This window comes from Lonchura striata, chromosome 32 (assembly GCF_050655825.1).
Source record: "Lonchura striata isolate lonStrDom1 chromosome 32, ASM5065582v1, whole genome shotgun sequence".
Classification (NCBI taxonomy): Eukaryota; Metazoa; Chordata; class Aves; order Passeriformes; family Estrildidae; genus Lonchura; species Lonchura striata.
In genome coordinates this window covers 7208104-7231306 of record NC_140734.1, presented here as the reverse complement: position 1 = coordinate 7231306, position 23203 = coordinate 7208104, and the positions used below count along the sequence as shown (strand labels likewise).

The 23203-nt window shown below is 58.7% G+C and overlaps 1 protein-coding gene across 3 annotated transcripts; it reads left to right on the top strand.

Annotated features, from left to right (window-relative positions):
- The first annotated feature begins 4474 nt into the window (after window positions 1-4474).
- NLGN2 (neuroligin 2) lies at window positions 4475-19898 on the top strand. Of its 3 annotated transcripts, none has more exons than XM_085564098.1 (6): window positions 4475-4994; window positions 9829-9885; window positions 11665-11814; window positions 14114-14299; window positions 16045-16834; window positions 19097-19898. In XM_085564098.1, the coding sequence occupies exons 1-6, from the start codon at window positions 4478-4480 to the stop codon at window positions 19860-19862; spliced, it is 2466 nt and encodes an 821-aa protein (XP_085420224.1). In that variant the 5' UTR covers window positions 4475-4477; the 3' UTR covers window positions 19863-19898. The 3 variants fall into 3 exon arrangements, with proteins under 3 accessions (XP_085420224.1, XP_085420225.1, XP_085420226.1); XM_085564100.1 differs by lacking the exon at window positions 4475-4994 and adding an exon at window positions 6758-6974; XM_085564099.1 differs by lacking the exon at window positions 9829-9885.
- Window positions 19899-23203: the final 3305 nt, after the last annotated feature.

The window sequence follows — 23203 nt, the reverse complement described above, 5'->3', positions numbered from 1 at the left end:
TGAAGAGGAAGGCCGGGGGTGATGAAGATGAGGAAGATGAGGATGAAGAGGAAGGCCGAGGACTATGAGGATGACGATGATGATGATGGGGAGGAAGGCCGGGAGCGATGATGAAGATGATGATGATGATGGGGAGGAAGGCCGGGGATGAAGATGATGATGATGATGATGATGGGGAGGAAGGCTGGGGATGAAGATGAAGATGATGATGACGATGAGGAGGAAGGCCGGGAGCGATGATGAAGATGATGATGGGGAGGAAGGCCGGGGGTGATGAGGATGATGATGATGACGATGGGGGGAGGAAGGCCGGGAGCGATGATGAAGATGAAGATGATGATGGGGAGGAAGGCCGGGGATGAAGATGAAGATGATGATGATGATGGGGAGGAAGGCCGGGTAGGAGCCGCCGCCGCCGCCGCCGCCGCCGATGACGATGAGGAGGGTGGGGAGGAAGGCCCGGGGGCCGTCCCCCCGCGCGGCGCCGCCCCCCCCGGAGCGGCAGGAGGAGGAGGAGGAGGAGGAGGAGGAGGAGGAGGAGGAGGAGGAAGAGCTCCGGGATCCGCTCCGGCTCCGTCCGGCCCCGCCATGGCCCCCCCGCCCCGGTGAGCGCGACCCCCGCCCGGGGGGGGAGGGGAGGGGGGGGAGGGGCGGCCCCGACCCGCGGCCTCTGTTGGGGGTGGGGGAGGGGCGGCCCAAACCCCCCCCCTCCCCCCCCCGTTTTATTTTGGGGGTTTTGGGACCCCCGAATTGGGGAGGGGGGAGGGGCGGTGGGGGAGGGGCGGGGGAGGGGGGAGGGATTTTGGGGGAGGGGGATGCTGTAAGTGGGACGGGGGGGGGTCGCGGACCCCCAGAGACCCCCCGGGACCCCTCCCCCACCCCCCGGGACCCCTCCCCCACCCCCGGGACCCCTCCCCCCCCCCCCAGGACCCCTCCCCGCCCCTCCCCCCCCGCGATGCTCCGCACCTCCGGTTGCCACGGCGACGCTCCGGGCTCCGTTCCCATGGCAACCGGGGGGGGAGGGGGACCAGCATCCCACCCCCCCCAATCCAAATTTTGGGAATTTTTGTGGGGGGGGATCGGCCGAAATTTGGGATTTTTTGGGGTTTTTTTGGGGGGTTTTTAATGGGGGGAGGGGCTTGCGGCCTGGCGGGGTCCCGGGGGGGTTTCGGGGGTCGCGGGGGGAGGGGCGGGACCCCCCATCCCCCCCCCCGCCCCCCCCCGCTGATGGTTTGTTCCGTTTCTTCTCCCCCCCTCCCCTCCCCTCCCCCCCCCGCGCTGGCCCCTCCCCATTTCCCATCATCCCTTTGGGCGCCCCTCCCCCACCCTGACCCGGGACCCCCCCGGGACCCCCCCGGGACCCCCCGATTCTCCCGGCCCCAAAAATCCCCAAAATTCCCCATTTCCCCCCCCCAAAATCCTCAATTTCCACAAAATCCCCAATTTCCCCCCAAAATTCCCCAATTCCCCCCCAAAATCCTCAATTTCCACAAAATCCCAATTTTCCCCCAAAATCCCCAATTTTCCCCCCGAAAATCCTACATTTCTCCCCAAAAACCCCCAATTTTCCCCCCAAAATCACCAATTTCCCCCAAAATCACCAATTTCCCCCAAAATTCCCGATTTTCCCACCAAAAACCTCAATTTCCTCCCTAAATCTTTAATTTCCCCCCAAAATTCCCAATTTTCTCACCAAAAACCACAATTTTCCCCCCAAAATCACCAATTTCCCCCAAAATCACCATTTCCCCCAAAATTCCCGATTTTCCCACCAAAAACCTCAATTTCCTCCCTAAATCTTTAATGTCTCCCCAAAATTCCCAATTTTCTCACCAAAAACCACAATTTTCCCCCCAAAATCCTCAATTTCCCCCCAAAATCTTTAATTTCCTCCCCAAAATCCCCAATTTTCCCTCAAAATCCCCAATTTCCCCTAAAAATCTTTACATTCCCCTCAAAATTCCCAATTTCCCCCTGAAAATCCTAAATTCTCCCCCGAAATCTTTAATTTTCCCCCAAAATCCCCAATTTTCCCACCAAAATCCTCAATTTTCCCCCAAAATCCTCAATTTCCCCCAAAATTCCCAATTTCCCCCCCAAAATCCCCATTTCCCCCAAAATCCCCATTTCCCCCCCCAAATATTTAATTTCCCACAAAATTCCCAATTCCCCCCCCAAAATCCCCAATTTTCCCCCAAAATCTTTAATTTCCCCCCAAAATCCTCAATTTTCCCCCAAAAAATTTAATTTCCCCCCCAAATTTCCCCCATTTCCCCCCAATTTTCTCACCCAATTTTTCCCCAAATCCCCCCAAAATTCCCCCAATTTTTTCTCCATTTCCCCCATATTTTTCCCTCCATTTCCCCCAATTTCCCCTTAAATTTCCCCCCATTTCTCCAAAATTTCCCTCCATTTCCTCCCCATTTTTCCCGCAATTTCCCCCAAATCCTCCCAAATTTCCCCCAAATTTCCCCCATTTTTTCCCCATTTCCCCCCATATTTTCCCCCTATATTTCCCCCCCATTTTTCCCCCAATTCCCCCAATTTTTTCCCCATTTCCCCCCAATTCCCCCCATTCTTTCCCCATTTCCCCCCCATTTTTTCCCCAAATCCCCCCATTTTTTCCCCATTTCCCCCCAATTTTTTCCTCCCCATTTTCCCTCCATTTCCCCCAAATTTCCCCCATTTTTTCCTCATTTTCCCCAAATTTCTCCCCCCATTTTGCTCAATTTCCCCCATTTTCCCCAAAATTCCCCCCATATTTTCCCCCCATTTTTTTCCCCATTTCCCCCCAAATTTTCCCCCCAATTTCACTCAATTTCCCCAATTCCCCCCCAATTCCCCCCATTTTTTCCCCAATTCCCCCCATTTTTCCCCCATTTTTTTCCCAATTCCCCCCATTTTTCCCCCATATTTTCCCCCCATTTTTCCCCATTTCCCCCCATATTTTTCACCCCAATTTTGCTCAATTTCCTCTAATTCCCCCCATATTTCCCCCCCATTTTCCCCCATTTTTCCCCCAAATCCCCCCATTTTATCTCCATTTTTCCCCCATTTCCCCCCATTTCCCCCCATTTTTCCCCCCATATTTCCCCCCATTTCCCCCATATTTCCCCCCATTTCCCCCCATATTTCTCCCCCATTTTTCCCCATTTTCCCCTATTTTTCCCCATTTCCCCCCATATTTTCCCCCCATTTCTCCCCATTTCCCCATATTTCCCCCCGTTTCCCCCCCATTTTTTCCCCATTTTCCCCCTATTTTCCCCCATATTTCCCCCCATTTTCCCCATTTCCCCCCCATTTACCCCCTATTTTTCCCCATTTCCCCCCATTCCCCCCATTTCCCCCCATTTTTCCTCCAATTCCCCCCATTTCCCCCATATTTCTCCCCCATTTCCCCCCATTTCCCCCATATTTCCCCCCCATTTCCCCGCATTTTCCCCCCATATTTTCCCCCCATTTTTCCTCCATATTTTCCCCCCATTTCCCCCCATTTCCCCCCATTTCCCCCCATTTTTCCCCATTTCCCCCCATATTTCCCCCATTTCCCCCCATTTTTCCCCCATATTTTCCTCCCTTATTTTCCCCCCATATTCCCCCCCATTTTTCCCCATTTCCCCCCAATTCCCCCATATTTCTCCCCCATTTCCCCCCATTTTCCCCCTTTTTCCCCCCATTTCCCCCCATTTTTCCCCCCATATTTCCCCCCCATTTCCCCCCATTTTCTCCCCATTTTTCCCCATTTCCCCCCATATTTCCCCCCATTTCCCCCCATATTTTCTCCCCATTTTCCCCCTTTTTCCCCCCAATTCCCCCATATTTCCCCCCATATTTCCCCCATTCCCCCCCATTTTTCCCCCATATTTTCCTCCCTTATTTCCCCCCCATATTTCCCCCCATTTTCCCCCCCATTTTTCCCCATTTCCCCCCATATTTCCCCCCATTTTCCCCCATATTTCCCCCCCATTTCCCCCCATATTTTCCTCCCTTATTTCCCCCCCATTTCCCCCCATATTCCCCCCATTTTTCCCCATTTTCCCCCCATTTCTCCCCAATTCCCCCATATTTCCCCCCCATTTCCCCCCCATTTTTCCCCCCATATTTTCCCCCCATTTCCCCCCATTTTCTCCCCATTTTTTCCCATTTCCCCCCATATTTCCCCCCATTTTCCCCCATATTTCCCCCCCATTTCCCCCCATATTTTCCTCCCTTATTTCCCCCCCATTTCCCCCCATATTCTCCCCCATTTTTCCCCAATTCCCCCCAATTCCCCCCAATTCCCCCATATTTCCCCCATTTCCCCCCTTTTCCCCACATAATTCCCCCCTTTTACCCCCATATTTCCCCCCCAATTCCCCCATTTCCCCCCATCCCCCCACCCCCATCCCCCCACCCCCCCCACAGCCCCCCATCCTCCCTCCCCCCCCTCCCCTCCCCATAACCCCCTCCCCATTTCCCCTCCCCCCCCTCCCCCACCATGCCGCCCCCCCTCCCCCTGGCGCTGGCCCTGGCGCTTTGGGCAGCGCCTTCCTCCCTCCTCTCCTCCTCCTCCGTCCACGTCCGCTCCTCTCCGGACTCTCCCGGCGCTCCCGGCGGTCCCGGCGGTCCCGGTGCCGCTCCCGGCGCTCCCGGCGCTCCCCCCGACCCCGACCCGCGCTTCCCGGTGGTGCCGACGCAGTACGGGCGGCTGCGCGGCGCGCGCCGCGACCTCTCCAACGAGCTGCTGGGCCCGGTGCAGGCGTTCCTGGGGGTCCCGTACGCGGCGCCGCCGCTGGGCCCGCGCCGCTGGGCGCCCCCCGAAGCCCCCGCCGCCTGGGGGGGGGTCCGCGACGCCACCGCCTTCGCCCCCGCCTGCCCCCAGAACCTGCGCGCCGGCCCGCCGCCGCTGATGCTGCCGCTGTGGCTCAGCGACAACCTGGAGGCGGCCGGCGCCTACGTGGCGGCGCAGAGCGAGGATTGCCTCTACCTGAACCTCTACGTGCCCACCGAGGACGGTAAATGCACCTGGGACACACCTGGGACACACCTGGGCAGGTGGGACACACCTGGGATGTACCTGGAGATGGGTGGGACACACCTGGGATGGAGCTGGGAATGGGTCTGGGTGAGGATTGCCTCTACCTGAACCTCTACGTGCCCACCGAGGACGGTAAATCACCTGGGGACAGGTGGGACACACCTGGGACACACCTGGGACACACCTGGGATACACCTGGGATAGGTGGGACACACCTGGGGATGGGTGGGACACACCTGGGGATGGGTGGGACACACCTGGGATGGAGCTGGGAATGGGTCTGGGTGAGGATTGCCTCTACCTGAACCTCTACGTGCCCACCGAGGACGGTAAATCACCTGGGGACAGGTGGGACACACCTGGGACACACCTGGGACACACCTGGGATACACCTGGGATAGGTGGGACACACCTGGGGATGGGTGGGACACACCTGGGGATGGGTGGGACACACCTGGGATGGAGCTGGGAATGGGTCTGGGTGAGGATTGCCTCTACCTGAACCTCTACGTGCCCACCGAGGACGGTAATAACACACCTGGGCAGGTGGGACACACCTGGGACACACCTGGGATAGGTGGGACACACCTGGGGATGGGTGGGATGGAGCTGGGAATGGGTCTGGGTGAGGATTGTCTCTACCTGAACCTCTACGTGCCCACCGAGGACGGTAAATCACCTGGGGACAGGTGGGACACACCTGGGGATGGGTGGGACACACCTGGGATACACCTGGGACAGGTGGGACACACCTGGGATACACCTGGAGATGGGTGGGACACACCTGGGATGGAGCTGGGAATGAGTCTGGGTGAGGATTGCCTCTACCTGAACCTCTACGTGCCCACCGAGGACGGTAATGATGCACCTGGGGACAGGTGGGACACACCTGGGCAGGTGGGACACACCTGGGACACACCTGGGGATGGGTGGGACACACCTGGGATGGAGCTGGGAGTGAGTCTGGGGTGACACAAAGCGAGGATTGCCTCTACCTGAACCTCTACGTGCCCACCGAGGACGGTAATGACACACCTGGGCAGGTGGGACACACCTGGGACACGCCTGGGATAGGTGGGACACACCTGGGAATGGGTCTGGGTGAGGATTGCCTCTACCTGAACCTCTACGTGCCCACCGAGGACGGTAAATCACCTGGGGACAGGTGGGACGCACCTGGGACACACCTGGGATGGGTGGGACACACCTGGGGATGGGTGGGATGGAGCTGGGAATGGGTCTGGGTGAGGATTGTCTCTACCTGAACCTCTACGTGCCCACCGAGGACGGTAATGACACACCTGGGACACACCTGGGCAGGTGGGACACACCTGGGATACACCTGGAGATGGGTGGGACACACCTGGAGATGGGTGGGATGGAGCTGGGAATGGGTCTGGGTGAGGATTGCCTCTACCTGAACCTCTACGTGCCCACTGAGGACGGTAAATCACCTGGGGACAGGTGGGACGCACCTGGGACACACCTGGGATGGGTGGGACACACCTGGGATACACCTGGGACACACCTGGGCAGATGGGACACACCTGGGATACACCTGGGATAGGTGGGACACACCTGGGATACACCTGGGGATGGGTGGGATGGAGCTGGGAATGGGTCTGGGTGAGGATTGCCTCTACCTGAACCTCTACGTGCCCACTGAGGACGGTAAATCACCTGGGGACAGGTGGGACACACCTGGGATAGGTGGGACACACCTGGGATGGAGCTGGGTGTGAGTGTGGGTGAGGATTGCCTCTACCTGAACCTCTACGTGCCCACCGAGGACGGTAAATCACCTGGGGACAGGTGGGACACACCTGGGATACACCTGGGACACACCTGGGCAGGTGGGACACACCTGGGATGTACCTGGAGATGGGTGGGACACACCTGGGAATGGGTCTGGGTGAGGATTGCCTCTACCTGAACCTCTACGTGCCCACCGAGGACGGTAAATCACCTGGGGACAGGTGGGACACACCTGGGATACACCTGGACAGGTGGGACACACCTGGGATGTACCTGGAGATGGGTGGGACACACCTGGGATGGAGCTGGGAATGGGTCTGGGTGAGGACTGCCTCTACCTGAACCTCTACGTGCCCACCGAGGACGGTAATGACACACCTGGGCAGGTGGGACACACCTGGGGATGGGTGGGACACACCTGGGATGGAGCTGGGAATGGGTCTGGGTGAGGACTGCCTCTACCTGAACCTCTACGTGCCCACCGAGGATGGTAATGACACACCTGGGCAGGTGGGACACACCTGGGACACACCTGGGGACATGTGTGATAGAGCTGGGGACAGGTTTGGCACCCCTGGGGACACCTGGGCACACCTGGGACACACCTGGGGACAGAGAGACACGCGGGACACACCTGGGGGCACCTGGGGACACACCTGGGGCACACCTGGGGCCAGGTGAGGGACAAGGACACACCTGGACACACCTGGGGACACCTGGGGACACCTGGAACACACCTGGGCCCAGGTGAGAGAGGGGTGGGAATGGCGCTGGTGGGCGTGGCTATGCAAATGAGACACGGCCAGGTGAGTGCGCGTGGCCAGGTGAGGGGCGTGGCTATGCAAATGAGACACGGCCAGGTGAGTGGGCGTGGCCAGGTGAGGGGGCGAGAGAAAAGGGAAATTTGGGCAAAGTTCGGGGGAAAACGGTAAAAAACGGGCAGAAAACGGAGAAATCGGGAAACGGGGCAAAATCCGGCGAAATTGGGCAAAAAAAAAAAAAAAGGGGGCGGGGAAATGGGGGAGGGGCGGGAGGGAGGAAAATCGGGACTTTGGGATTTGGGGCGAAAAGCGGCAAATTCGGGCAAAACCGAGGCCCCGCCCCCCGCCCACGGCCCCGCCCCCCACGCGCCGGGGACCCCGCGTCCGTCTGTCCGTCCAGCGTCCGTCTGTCCATCCAGGGTCCATCTGTCCATCCCAGTGTCCACCCAGTGTCCATCTGTCCATCTGTCCATCCCAGTGTCCACCCAGTGTCCATCTGTCCGTCCAGTGTCCATCCAGCGTCCGTCTGTCCATCCCAGTGTCCGTCTGTCCATCCCAGTATCCATCCCAGTGTCCATCTGTCCGTCCAGTGTCCATCCAGCGTCCGTCTGTCCATCCCAGTGTCCGTCTGTCCATCCCAGTGTCCGTCCACTGTCCACCCAGTGTCCATCCAGCGTCCGTCTGTCCATCCCAGTATCCATCCCAGTGTCCGTCTGTCCGTCCAGGGTCCATCCCAGTGTCCATCTGTCCATCCCAGCGTCCGTCTGTCCGTCCAGTGTCCATCCAGTGTCCACCCAGTGTCCATCTGTCCATCCCAGTGTCCATCTGTCCATCCCCGCGTCCGTCTGTCCGTCCAGGGTCCATCCATCCATCCCAGTGTCCATCCATCCATCCCAGTGTCCGTCTGTCCATCCCAGTGTCCATCCATCCATCCCAGTGTCCATCTGTCCATCCAGCGTCCGTCTGTCCATCCCAGTATCCATCCCAGTGTCCATCTGTCCGTCCAGTGTCCATCCAGTGTCCATCTGTCCATCCCAGCGTCCGTCTGTCCATCCCAGTGTCCGTCCAGTGTCCATCTGTCCATCCCCGTGTCCGTCTGTCCATCCCAGTGTCCATCCCAGTGTCCATCTGTCCATCCCAGTGTCCATCCCAGTGTCCATCTGTCCATCCCAGCGTCCGTCTGTCCGTCCAGTGTCCATCCAGTGTCCATCTGTCCATCCCAGTGTCAATCCAGTGTCCGTCTGTCCGTCCAGGGTCCGTCTGTCCATCCCAGTGTCCGTCTGTCCATCCAGTGTCCACCCAGTGTCCATCTGTCCATCTGTCCATCCCAGTGTCCGTCTGTCCATCCCAGTGTCCACCCAGTGTCCATCCAGCGTCCGTCTGTCCATCCCAGTATCCATCCCTGTGTCCATCTGTCCGTCCAGTGTCCATCCAGTGTCCATCCAGTGTCCATCTGTCCATCCAGTGTCCATCCAGTGTCCATCTGTCCATCCCAGCGTCCGTCCCAGTGTCCGTCTGTCCATCCAGTGTCCATCTGTCCATCCAGTGTCCATCCAGTGTCCATCCATCCATCCCAGCGTCCGTCTGTCCATCCCAGTGTCCGTCCAGTGTCCGTCTGTCCACCCCGCGTCCATCTGTCCGTCCCTGTGTCCGTCTGTCCGTCCAGTGTCCATCCATCCATCCCAGTGTCCGTCTGTCCATCCGTCCACCCCTCCGTCCATCCCAGCCCCATCCCGACCCCTCCCGGCCTCACTTTTTGGGCCATTTTCTCATTTTTGGGCCATTTTCCCATTTTTGGGGCCATTTTCCCATTTTTGGGGCCATTTTCCCATTTTTTGTGCCATTTTCCCATTTTTGGGGCCATTTTCCCATTTTTGGGGCATTTCCCCATTTTTCGGGCCCTTTTCCCATTTTTACCCCTCTTCCTGTATTTTTTCCATTTTCCCATTTCCGGAACTTTTTCCCATTTCCGGAACTTTTTCCCATTTCCGGCACTTTTTTCCCATTTCCGGGACTTTTTTCCCATTTTTTGGGGCCCTTTTCCCATTTTTGGGCCCTTTCCCCATTTCCGGCCATTTTCGGGGATTTTCCCGCTCCCTTTTCCCCCTCCCCGGATTTTTTCGGGGGTGGGGGAGGGGAACCTTCCACCTCTTTTTTGGTTTTTTGGGCAAATTTTTCCCTTTTCCCCCCAAATTTTTTTTTGTAATTTTTTTTAAATCGCTCCCCCCCACCCCCGACCCCATTTTCGCTCCTTTTGGCCCCAAAATTTTTCCTCCTTCTCTTCCCTCGGTCCAGGTTTGCTCGGCAAAAAGCGCGAGGACGGCGCGGCCGGCGGCCCCCCCCCGGACTCAGGTAGTTTTGCTGCATGTTTTGGGGCAAATTCCGGCTTTTTTGGGTGTTTTTGTCTTTCCTTTTTTTGGTTCTTTCCCCCCCCCCCCGTTTCTTTTTTTTTTTTTTTGGTTTTTTTTTCTTTTTTTTTTGGTTTTTTTCTTTATTTTTTTTTGTTTTTTCCCCTCCCCCCTCCCTTTCCCCTCCCCCACCCCCAAATCCTCTCCGCGGGGAGGGGGGAGGGGGTGCGGAATTTTTTTTTTTTTTTGGGGGGATTTTTGGCGTTTTTTGGTTCTTTACACAATTTTTGTCCCGGGGGGGGGGTTTTGGTTCTTTTTGGTTTTGTTGTGGTTTTTTTTTTTTGTTTTTTTTTCTTTTTTTTTTTGGTGTTTTTTTGGCTTCTTCGCGGGGGGTGGGGAGGTTTGGGGGAGTTTTTTGGTTTTTTGGGTTTTTTTGGTTTTTTTGGTTTTTTGGTTGTTGTTTTTTTAATTTTTTTTTGGTGTTTTGGTGGCTTTTTTGGGTTTTTTTCTGGATTTTTTGGACGCCCCCCTCCCCCCTCTCCCCATCCCCCCCCCCCCCCCGTGACCCCAAAATGACCCCCCAAAATCCAACCGGTGACCTTTGACCCCGCTGTCACCTCCCGGCCACCCCTGGGGTGACATCGGGCGTGTCCCCAAATTTTGGGGGGTGGGGTCCCCAGGGATGTCCCCAAATTTGGGGGTGTCCCCAAAGGTGTCCCTATGATGTCCCCAAAATGTCCCAAAATTTCCCCAAATGTCCCCAAAATGTCCCCAATGTCTTCAATATCCTCAATGTCCCAAAATTTCCCCAAATGTCCTCAAAATGTCCCCAAATCTCCCCAAAATCTCCCCAAAATGTCCCCCAAAACTCCCCAATGTCCCAAAATGTCCCCAAAATGTCCCCAAATGTCCCAAATATCCCCAAAATGTCCCAAATGTCCTCAAAATATCCCCAAATCTCCCCAAACTGTCCCCAAATGTCCCCCATGTCCCCAATGTCCCCAAAATCTCCTCAAAATGTCCCCAAAATGTCCCAAAAATGTCACGAAAATGTCCCAAATGTCCCCAATGTACCAAATGTCCCCAAAATGTCCCAAAATGTCCCCAAAATGTCCCAAATGTCCCCAATGTTCCCAATGTCCCCAATGTCCCAAATGTCCCCAAAATGTCCCGAAATATCCCCAAAATGTCCCCAAATATCCCCAGAATCCCCCCAATGTCCCCAATCCCCTGGATGTCCCCGATGTCCCCAATGTCCCCAAAATGTCCTGAAATGTCCCCAAAATGTTCCCAAAGTGTCCCCAATGTCCCAAATGTCTCCAAAATGTCCCCAAAATGTCCCCAAAATGTCCCCGATGTCCTCAATGTCCCCAATCCCACCAATCCCACCAATGTCACCTCGGTGTCCCCAATGTCCCCAGTGTCCCCAAAATGACCCCAAATGTCCCCAAAATGTTCCCAAAGTGTCCCCAATGTCCCAAATTTCTCCAAAATGTCCCCAATGTCCCAAATGTCCCCAATCCCACCAATGTCCCCAATCCCACCAATGTCCCCAATGTCCCCGATGTCCCCAATCCCACCAATGTCCCCAATGTCCCCAATCCCACCAATGTCCCCAATGTCCCCAGTGTCCCCAATGTCCCCAATCCCACCAATGTCCCCAATGTCCCCAATGTCCCCAATCCCACCAATGTCCCCAATCCCACCAATGTCCCCAATGTCCCCGATGTCCCCAATCCCACCAATGTCCCCAATGTCCCCAATGTCCCCCCGGTGTCCCCAGACATCCGTGACAGCGGCAAGAAGCCGGTGATGCTGTTCCTGCACGGCGGCTCCTACATGGAGGGCACCGGGAACATGTTCGACGGCAGCGTCCTGGCGGCCTACGGCAACGTCATCGTGGTCACCATGAACTACCGGCTGGGCGTGCTGGGTGAGGACACCGGGGACATCTCTGGGGACACTGGGGACATTGGGGACATTGGGGGGATTGGGGACGTTGGGGACGTTGGGGACATTGGGGGGATTGGGGACATTGGGGACATTGGGGGGATTGGGGGATCAGGGACATTGGGGACGTTGGGGACATTGGGGGGATTGGGGACGTTGGGGACATTGGGGACAATGGGGGGACTGGGGACGTTGGGGGGATTGGGGACACGGCAACGTCATCGTGGTCACCATGAACTACCGGCTGGGCGTGTTGGGTGAGGACATTGGGGACATTGGGGACATTGGGGGGATTGGGGACGTTGGGGACATTGGGGACACTGGGGACGTTGGGGACGTTGGGGGGATTGGGGACATTGGGGACATTGAGGACATTGGGGACATTGGGGACATTGGGGACATTGGGGGATCGGGGACATTGGGGACATTGGGGGGATTGGGGACGTTGAGGACATTGGGGACATTGGGGACATTGGGGACATTGGGGACATTGGGGACATTGGGGACATTGGGGACATTGGGGGGATTGGGGACAATGGGGACATTGGTGGAATTGGTGGGATTGGGGACATTGGGGACACTGGGCACATTGGGGGTGTTGGGGACATTGGGGACGTTGAGGACATTGGGGACATTGGGGACAATGGGGACATTGGTGGAATTGGTGGGATTGGGGACATTGGGGACATTGGGGGTGTTGGGGACATTGGGGACATTGGGGGGATTGGGGACATTGGGGACATCACTGGGGACATTGGGGACGTTGAGGACATTGGGGGATTGGGGACACGGCAACGTCATCGTGGTCACCATGAACTACTGGCTGGGCGTGCTGGGTGAGGACACCGGGGACATTGGGGACATTGGGGACATTGGGGACATTGGGGACGTTGGGGACATTGGGGGGACATTGGGGACAATGGGGACATTGGGGACGTTGGGGACATTGGGGGGACATTGGGGACAATGGGGACATTGGTGGGATTGGTGGGATTGGGGACATTGGGGACATTGAGGAGATTGGGGACATTGGGGACGTTGGGGGGATTTGGGACATCGGGGACGTTGGGGACACGGCAACATCATCGTGGTCACCATGAACTACTGGCTGGGCGTGTTGGGTGAGGACATTGGGGACATCTCTGGGGACATTGGGGACATTGGGGATGTTGGGGACATTGGGGGGACACCATGGGGACATTGGGGGACATTGGGGACGTTGGGGGCATTGGGGGATCGGGGACACGGCAACGTCATCGTGGTCACCATGAACTACCGGCTGGGCGTTCTGGGTGAGGACACTGGGGACATTGGGGACATCACTGGGGACATTGGGGACATTGGGGACATCACTGGGGACATTGGGGACATTGGGGGATTGGGGACATTGGGGGATTGGGGGATTGGGGACATTGGGAACGTTGGGGACATTGTGTGTCCTGGACGTGTCCCCAGCTGTCCCCTGGGTGTCCCAAATGTCCCCAAAATGTCCCAAGATCTCCAAAATGTCCCCAAATGTCCCCAAAATGTCCCCAAAAATGTCCCCAAAATGTCCCAAATGTCCCCTGGGTGTCTCCTGGGTGTCCCCTGGGTGTCCCCAAATGTCCCCAGAATGTCCCCTGGGTGTCTCCTGAGTGTCCCCAAAATGTCCCCAACATCCCTGAGGTGTCCCCTGGGTGTCCCCAGCTGTTCGTTGAGTGTCCCCAAATGTCCCCTGGGTGTCCCAAATGTCTCCAAAATGTCCCCAAATGTCTCCAAAATGTCCCCTGGGTGTCCCAAATGTCCCCAAAATGTCCCCAAAATGTCCCAAGATCTCCAAAATGTCCCCAAATGTCCCCAAAATCTCCCCAATGTCCCAAAATGTCCCCAAAATGTCCCCAGAAATGTCCCCAAATGTCCCCAAAAATGTCTCCAAAATGTCCCCTGGGTGTCCCAAATGTCTCCAAAATGTCCCCAAATGTCCCCAAAATGTCCCCAAAATGTCCCCAAATGTCTCCAAAATGTCCCCTGGGTGTCCCAAATGTCCCCAAATGTCCCCAAAATGTCCCCAAAATGTCCCCAAATGTCTCCAAAATGTCCCCTGCGTGTCCCCAAATGTCTCCAAAATGTCCCCTGGGTGTCCCAAATGTCTCCAAAATGTCCCCAAATGTCTCCCAAAATGTCCCCTGGGTGTCCCAAATGTCCCCAAATGTCCCCAAAATGTCCCCAAAATGTCCCCAAATTTCCCCAAAATGTCCCCTGCGTGTCCCCAAATGTCCCCAACGTCCCCGGGGTGTCCCCAGGCTTCCTGAGCACGGGGGACCAGGCGGCCAAGGGCAACTACGGGCTGCTGGACCAGATCCAGGCGCTGCGGTGGCTGCACGAGAACGTCGGCCACTTCGGCGGCGACCCGCAGCGCATCACCATCTTCGGCTCCGGCGCCGGCGCCGCCTGCGTCAGCCTCCTCATCCTGTCCCACCACTCCGAAGGTACCGCGGCCCCGAGCTCTGATCCTGCTGGGATCCCGTCCCCACGTTCTCCACGAGCCCCAAAGCTTGGTGGGATCCCATCCCCACATCCCCAATCTCTGGTGGGATCCCATCCCCACATCCCCCAGGATCCCCAAAGCTTGGTGGGACCCCATCCCCACATCCCCCATGACCCCAAACCCTGGTGGGACCCCATCCCCACATCCCACATGGCCCCAAACCCCACTGAGACCCTCCAAAACCCCCAACTCTGACCCCAATCCCTGGTGGGACCCCATCTCCACGTTCCCCATGACCCCAAACCCCAATCCCCACGTCCCCCACCGCCCCAAACCCTGGTGGGACCCCATTCCCACGTCCCCCACAGCCCCAAACCCCACTGAGACCCCACGGTGCCCCCCAGGCCTGTTCCAGAAGGCCATCGCCCTGGTGGGACCCCATCCCCATGTCCCCAATCACCCCAAACCCTGGTGGGATCCCATCCCCACGTCCCCAATCTCTGGTGGAACCCCATCCCCACGTCCCCCAATCACCCCAAACACTGGTGGGACCCCATCCCCACGTCCCTCATGACCCCAAACCCTGCTGGGACCCCATCCCCACGTCCCACATGGCCCCAAACCCCACTGAGACCCTCCCAAACCCCCAACTCTGACCCCAATCCCTGGTGGGACCCCATCTCCACGTTCCCCATGACCCCAAACCCCAATCCCCACGTCCCCCATGACCCCAATCCCTGGTGGGACCCCATCCCCACATCCCCCACCACCCCAAACACTGGTGGGACCATCACCCATGTTCCCAAACCCTGGTGGGACCCCATCCCCACGTCCCCAATCACCCCAAACCCTGGTGGGACCCCATCCCCACGTCCCTCATGACCCCAAACCCCAATCCCCACGTCCCCCATGACCCCAAACCCTGGTGGGACCCCATCCCCATGTCCCCCATGACCCCAAACCCCAATCCCCACGTCCCCCAATCACCCCAAACCCTGGTGGGACCCCATCCCCACGTCCCCCACCGCCCCAATCCCTGGTGGGACCCCATCCCCACATCCCCCATGACCCCAAACCCCAATCCCCACGTCCCCCACCGCCCCAAACCCTGGTGGGACCCCATCCCCACGTTCCCCAATCACCCCAAACCCTGGTGGGACCCCATCCCCACGTTCCCCAATCACCCCAAACCCTGGTGGGACCCCATCCCCACGTCCCCCACCGCCCCAATCCCTGGTGGGACCCCATCCCCACATCCCCCATGACCCCAAACCCCAATCCCCACATCCCCCATGACCCCAAACCCTGGTGGGACCCCATCCCCACGTCCCACATGACCCCAAACCCCACTGAGACCCTCCCAAACCCCCAACTCTGACCCCAAACCCTGGTGGGACCCCATCCCCACGTCCCCCACCGCCCCAATCCCTGGTGGGACCCCATCCCCACGTCCCTCATGACCCCAAACCCCAATCCCTACGTCCCCCATGACCCCAAACCCTGGTGGGACCCCATCCCCACGTCCCCCAACCACCCCAAACCCTGGTGGGACCCCATCCCCACATCCCCCATGACCCCAAACCCCAATCCCCACGTCCCCCACCGCCCCAAACCCTGGTGGGACACCATCCCCACATCCCCCACCACCCCAAACCCTGGTGGGACCCCATCCCCACGTCCCCCATGACCCCAAACCCCACTGAGACCCCTCAGCCCGCCCCGGCCTGACCCCGCGGCGCCCCCCAGGCCTGTTCCAGAAGGCCATCGCGCAGAGCGGCACGGCCATCGCCAGCTGGTCGGTCAACTACCAACCGCTCAAGTACACGCGGCTGCTGGCGGCCAAGGTGGGCTGCGAGCGCGCCGACACCGGCGCCGCCGTCGAGTGCCTGCGGCGCCAGCCCTTCCGCGCCCTGGTGGACCAGGACGTGCAGCCCGCCCGCTACCACGTGGCCTTCGGGCCGGTGGTGGACGGCGACGTGGTGCCGGACGACCCCGAGATCCTGATGCAGCAGGGCGAGTTCCTCAACTACGACATCCTCATCGGCGTCAACCAGGGTGAGGGGCTGAAGTTCGTGGAGGACTCGCTGGAGAGCGAGGACGGCATCTCGGCCTCCTACTTCGACTTCACCGTCTCCAACTTCGTGGACAACCTCTACGGTTACCCCGAGGGCAAGGACATCCTGCGCGAGACCATCAAGTTCATGTACACGGACTGGGCCGACCGCGACAACGGCGAGATGCGGCGCAAGACGCTGCTGGCGCTCTTCACCGACCACCAGTGGGTGGCGCCGGCGGTGGCCACGGCCAAGCTGCACGCCGAGTACCAGTCGCCGGTGTACTTCTACACCTTCTACCACCACTGCCAGACGGACGCGCGGCCCGAGTGGGCGGACGCGGCGCACGGCGATGAGATCCCCTACGTCTTCGGCGTGCCCATGGTGGGCGCCACCGACCTCTTCCCGTGCAACTTCTCCAAGAACGACGTCATGCTCAGCGCCGTCGTCATGACCTACTGGACCAACTTCGCCAAGACGGGGTGGGTGGGGGGCGGGGCAGGGGGTGGGCCAGTGGTTGGGTCAATGGTTGGGTCAATGGTTGGGTCAACGGTTGGGTCAATGGGTCAATGGTTGGGTCAATTGGGTCAATGGTTGGTTCAAGGGTTGGGTCAAGGGGTCAATGGTTGGGTCAATTGGGTCAATGGTTGGGTCAATGGGTCAATGGTTGGGTCAGTTGGGTCAATGGTTGGGTCAACGGTTGGGTCAGTTGGGTCAACGGTTGGGTCAATGGGTCAATGGTTGGGTCAACGGTTGGGTCAAGGGTTGGGTCAATGGTTGGGTCAACAGTTGGGTCAATGGTTGGGTCAATGGGTCAATGGTTGGGTCAATTGGGTCAATGGTTGGGTCAATTGGGTCAATGGTTGGGTCAATTGGGTCAATTGGGTCAAAGGTTGGGTCAATGGGTCAATGGTTGGGTCAATTGGGTCAATGGTTGGGTCAATGGTTGGGTCAATGGGTCAATGGTTGGGTCAGTTGGCTCAATGGTTGGGTCAATGGGTCAATGGTTGGGTCAATTGGGTCAACGGTTGGGTCAATGGGTCAATGGTTGGGTCAAGGGTTGGGTCAATGGTTGGGTCAATGGTTGGGTCACTTGGGTCAAGGGTTGGTTCAATTTGGTCAAGAGTTGGGTCAAGGTTCGGGTCAGTTGGGTCAACGATTGGGTCAATAGGTCAACAGTTGGGTCAGTTGGGTCAACGGTTGGGTCAGTTGGGTCAACAGTTGGGTCAATGGTTGGTTCAATTTGGTCAATGGTTGGGTCAGTTGGGTCAATTGGGTCAATGGTTGGGTCAATGGTTGGGTCAGTGGTTGGGTCAATGGTTGGGTCAGTTGGGTTAAAAGCTGGGTCAGTTGGGTCAACAGTTGGGTCAGTGGTTGGGTCAATGGTTCAATTTGGTCAAGGCTTGGGTCAACAGTTGGGTCAACGGTTGGGTCAATTGGGTCAAAGGTTGGGTTAATGGTCAGTTGGGTCACTGGTCAATGGGTCAGTTGGTCAATGGCTCAGTTGCTCAATGGTGAGTTGGGTCACTGGTCAGTTGGGTCAGCTGGTCAATGGGTCACTGGTCAGTTGGTCAATGGGTCAGTTGGGTCAATGGGTCAGTTGGGTCACTGGTCAATTGGTCGGTTGGGTCAGTTGGGTCAATGGGTCAGCTGGTCAATGGGTCAGCTGGTCAATGGGTCAATTGTTCACTGGTCAGTTGGGTCACTGGTCAATGGATCACTGGTCAGTGGGTCAATGGGTCAGTTGGGTCACTGGTCAATGGGTCAGTTGGGTCAATGGATCACTGGTCAGTGGGTCAATGGGTCAGTTGGGTCACTGGTCAATTGGTCAGTTGGGTCAGTTGGGTCAATGGGTCAGCTGGTCAATGGGTCAGTTGTTCACTGGTCAGTTGGGTCACTGGTCAATGGGTCAGTTGGATCACTGGTCAATGGGTCAGTTGGGTCACTGGTCAATGGGTCAGTTGGGTCAGTTGGGTCACTGGTCAGTTGGTCAATGGGTCAGTTGGGTCACTGGTCAATGGGTCAGTTGGTCAGCTGGTCAATGGGTCAGCTGGTCAATGGTCAGTTGTTCACTGGTCAGTTGGGTCACTGGTCAATGGGTCAGTTGGATCACTGGTCAATGGGTCAGTTGGGTCAATGGGTCACTGGTCAGTTGGTCACTGGTCAGTTGGGTCACTGGTCAGTTGGGTCACTGGTTAATGGGTCAGCTGGTCAATGGGTCAGTTGGGTCACTGGTCACTGGGTCAGTTGGGTCACTGGTCACTGGGTCAGTTGGTCAATGGGTCAGTTGGGTCACTGGTCAATGGGTCAGTTGGGTCACTGGTCACTGGGTCAGTTGGTCAATGGGTCAGTTGGGTCACTGGTCAATGGGTCAGTTGGGTCACTGGTCACTGGGTCAGTTGGTCAATGGGTCAGTTGGGTCAATGGGTCAGCTGGTCAATGGGTCAGTTGTTCACTGGTCAGTTGGGTCACTGGTCAATGGGTCAGTTGGATCACTGGTCAATGGGTCAGTTGGGTCAATGGGTCACTGGTCAGTTGGTCAATGGGTCAGTTGGGTCACTGGTCAATGGGTCAGTTGGGTCAATGGGTCAGTTGGTCAGCTGGTCAATGGGTCAGTTGGATCACTGGTCAATGGGTCACTGGTCAGTTGGGTCAGTTGGGTCAGCTGGGTCACTGGTCAATGGGTCACCGGTCAGTTGGGTCAATGGGTCAGTCGGTCACCGGTCACCGCCCCCTCCCCGCAGCGACCCGAACCAGCCGGTCCCTCAGGACACCAAGTTCATCCACACCAAGCCCAACCGCTTCGAGGAGGTGGTGTGGACGCGCTTCGACGGCAAGGCCAAGCGCTACCTGCACATCGGCCTGAAGCCGCGCCTGCGCGACCACTACCGCGCCAACAAGGTCGCCTTCTGGCTGGAGCTGGTGCCGCACCTCCACAACCTCCACCAGCCGCCCCACGCCGCCAGCACCACGCGCCCGCCGCCGCCGCCGCCGCGCCGCGCCGCGCCCACGCGCCGCGCGCCGACGCCGCCGCCTCCGCCGCGCCGCGACGACGACGCCGACGACGCCGACGACCCCGGCGGGCGCCGCCGCTTCGCGCCGTTCCCCGGCGACTCGCGGGACTACTCCACGGAGCTGAGCGTCACCGTGGCCGTGGGCGCCTCGCTGCTCTTCCTCAACATCCTCGCCTTCGCCGCGCTCTACTACAAGCGGGACAAGCGGCCCGGCCCGGCCGCGGCGCCGGTGCCGCCGCCCGGCGAGGCGCCGGTGCCGGTGCGGTTGAAGCTGGCGGAGGCCGAGCGGCCGGCCGGCGCCGTGGCGGCCGTGGCCGGGCCGCCGGACTACGCGCTGGCGCTGCGGCGCGCGCCCGACGACGCCGGCGCCGTGCCGGTGCCGGTGCCGGTGCCGGGGGGGCTCCTCCCGTTCGGCGGCGCCGCCGTGCCGCCCTTCCCCCCACCGGCCCCCCACAACAGCGCCCTGCCCCACCCCCACTCCACCACCCGCGTATAGGGGGGGGAGGGGAGGGGGGGAGGGGAGCGCCCAGACCGCGGGGGGGGGTGGGGGGGGAGAAAGTGCTGGAAAAGTGGGGGGGGGCACCCAAAAAATGGGGGAGCCCCTCCCCCACACTGAAAAATTGGGGGGGGGCACCCAAAAATGGGGGAGCCCCTCCCCCACACTGGAAAATGGCACCCAAAAAAAGGGGGGAGCCCCTCCCCCCATCCTGGAAAATTGGGGGGGGGGCACCCAAAATTGGGGGAGCCCCTCCCCAACACTGGAAAATTGGGGAGGGGCACCCAAAAAATGGGGGAGCCCCTCCCCCACTCCCCAAAAAATGTGGAAGCCCCTCCCCCACACTGGAAAATTGGGGGGGGGGCACCCAAAATTGGGGGGAGCCGCTCCCCCACACTGGAAAATTGGGGGAGCCCCTCCCCCACTCCCCAAAAAATGGGGGAGCCCCTCCCCCACACTGGAAAAGGGGGCGGCCCCTCCCCCACCTGCCCCTCCCCCCACCCCAAAAATCGCCCCCCCACCCCCCAAAATAGTGAACGGCCCCTCCCCCACCCCCCGAACCACATCCGGGGACTCCCCCACCCCCCCCAATTAATTTAGGGGGACCCCTCCCCCACCCCGGGACCCCTCCCCCACCTCCCCCCCCCCCCAAAATAAAAACAAACCCGCATGGGACCCGCCCCTCCCCCACCCCGCCCCCGGCAGGAATTTCAAGGGGGGGGGAGGGGTCCCCCCGCCCCTCCCCCACCCGCGGGACCCCTCCCCCCCCCCAAAAAAAAAAAAAAAAAAAGGGGGGGGGGAGGTGGGGGAGGGGCGGCCGCTGCATGAGGCAAAATCCGGCCCCAAAAAAAACCCCCAAAAATTCCCGAAATTCCCCCAAAAAAATCCGGGAATTTTTTTTTTTTTTGGGGGGGGTGTCCCCGCCCCTCCCCCACCCCCGCCCCTCCCCCAATTTTGGGTTTTTTTCGCCTCTTTTTTTTTTTTTTTTTTTTCTGTACAAAAGTCGTGCCAAACGTGGGGGAGGGGCGGGGGTCCCCTCCCCCTCCCCCCCCCAAAAATATTTGCTGCCCCTCCCCCCCCCCAAAAAAATCCGCGACCTTTGACCCCAAGATGGCGTCGAGGCCCCTCCGCCCCTCCCCCACCCGAGAGTTTCTATTTTTATTCCCAAATTTTTTTTTTTTGGGGGGGGGGGGGGGGGGGGAGGGGAGGATTTGGGGGGGGGATGGGGAGGGGGGGAGGGGCGGCCCCGGGGGCGTTTTTAGGAAAAAAAAAAAAAAAAGCCAAAAAAGGAGAAAAAACGACAAAAAAATAAAAGTTTAAAAAAAAAGAAAAAATTTAAAATAAATTAAAACGCGGGGGGAGGGGGAGGGGGGAACTGGGATGGACTGGGATGGACTGGGGTGGACTGGGATAAACTGGGATGGACTGGGGTGGACTGGGATAAACTGGGATAAACTGGGAGGGACTGGGAGGGAACTGGGATAAACTGGGAGGGCTCAAAATGGGACTGGGACAAACTGGGACAAACTGGGATTAAACTGGGATTGAACTGGGATGCACTGGGACAAACTGGGATAAACTGGGATGGACTGGGATAAACTGGGGGGGACTGGGACAAACTGGGATAAACTGGGATGAACTGGGACAAACTGGGAGGGACTGGGAGGGAACTGGGATAAACTGGGAGGGCTCAAACTGGGACTGGGACAAACTGGGATTGAACTGGGACAAACTGGGGGGGACTGGGACAAACTGGGATTAAACTGGGAGAGAACTGGGATGAACTGGGAGAGAACTGGGAGGGACTGGGACAAACTGGGAGAGAACTGAGAGGGACTGGGATTAAACTGGGAGGGACTGGGAGGGAACTGGGATGGACTGGGATAAACTGGGATGAACTGGGACAAACTGGGAGGAACTGGGATTGAACTGGGATAAACTGGGAGGGACTGGGAATGGGGCCGGGAGGGAACTGGGACAAACTGGGATGAACTGGGATTAAACTGGGCCATACTGGGAAGCGCGGGGCCTGCTCAGATCCACGCTCCAGACCGGTCTGAACCGGTTCGAACTGGTCCGAACCGGTTTATCCTGGTCCAAACCGGTTTATACTGGTCCAAACTGGTTTATACTGGTCTAAACTCGTTTATACTGGTGTAAACTGGTTTATCCTGGTCCAAACCGGTTTATACTGGTCCAAACCGGTTTATACTGGTCCGAACCGGCCGGAAGCGCCGCGCTGCGGGGGAGGGGAAGGGAGGGGGGAGGAGCCTCGCCCACGCCCCTCCCCCACCCCCGCGCGGCGCCTGCGCGCGCCCCTCCCCCACCCCCGGCCCCTCCCCCACCCCCCCTCCCCCCCCCCGCCCCTCCCCCTCCCGGGCTCGGCGGGACCGCGGCGGCCGCGCGCGCCCCCCGCCCCTCCCCCACCGCCGCCGCCGGACGCAGGGACCCCTCCCCCACCCCCCCCGCCCCTCCCCCACCCGCGGGACGCGACCCCTCCCCCACCGCCCCCCCCCCCGCGCGCGGCTCCGGGAAAATCCCCAAAAATCCCCTCCCCCACCCCCCGAAATCCCCTCCCCCACCCCCAAAAAAAACCTCATCTCCCCTCCCCCACCCCCCAAATTTCCGCGCGCGGCTCCGGGAAACCCCCCCCACCCAAAAATCCCCTCCCCCCACCCCTCCCCCACCCCCCAATTCCCTCCCGCGGGCGGCCCCTCCCCCACCCGGCCCCTCCCCCACCCGGCGCGCCGCGAGTCACGTGATCCCAGCGCGGGTTTCCCCCCCCCCCCCCTCCCCAAATTTTGCCCCAAATTTTGGGAAGCCCCGCCCACGAGGCCGGGACCCCTCCCCCACCCCCACCCCACCCCTCCCCCCCTTTCGGGACCGCCCCCAAAATTCCCGAAAATTTTTTATCCCAAAATCTCCTTGAAAAATTCCCCCAAAATTCCCCCCCCCCCCAAAAAAATCTAAAAATCCCCAAAAATCTCCTCAAAATTCCCCCCAAAAACCCCCAAAAAATTTCCCCCAAAATCTCCCCCAAAATCTCCTAAAAATTCCCCAAAAATCCCGATAATTTCCCAAAAAATTTTGCCCAAAATCCCCCCCAAAATCTCCTCCAAAATCTTCTCAAAATTGCCCAAAATTGCCCAAAAATCCCCAAATTCCCCCCAAAATTCCCCCAAAATCTCTAAAAATTCCCAAATTCCCCCAAAATCTCTAAAAATCCACAAAATACCTAAAAATTTCCAAAAACCTCCCCAAAATTCCCGAAAAATCCACCCCAAATCCCCCAAATCTCTAAAAATTCCCAAAAATCCCCAAAGCCTCCCCGAAGTCCCTAA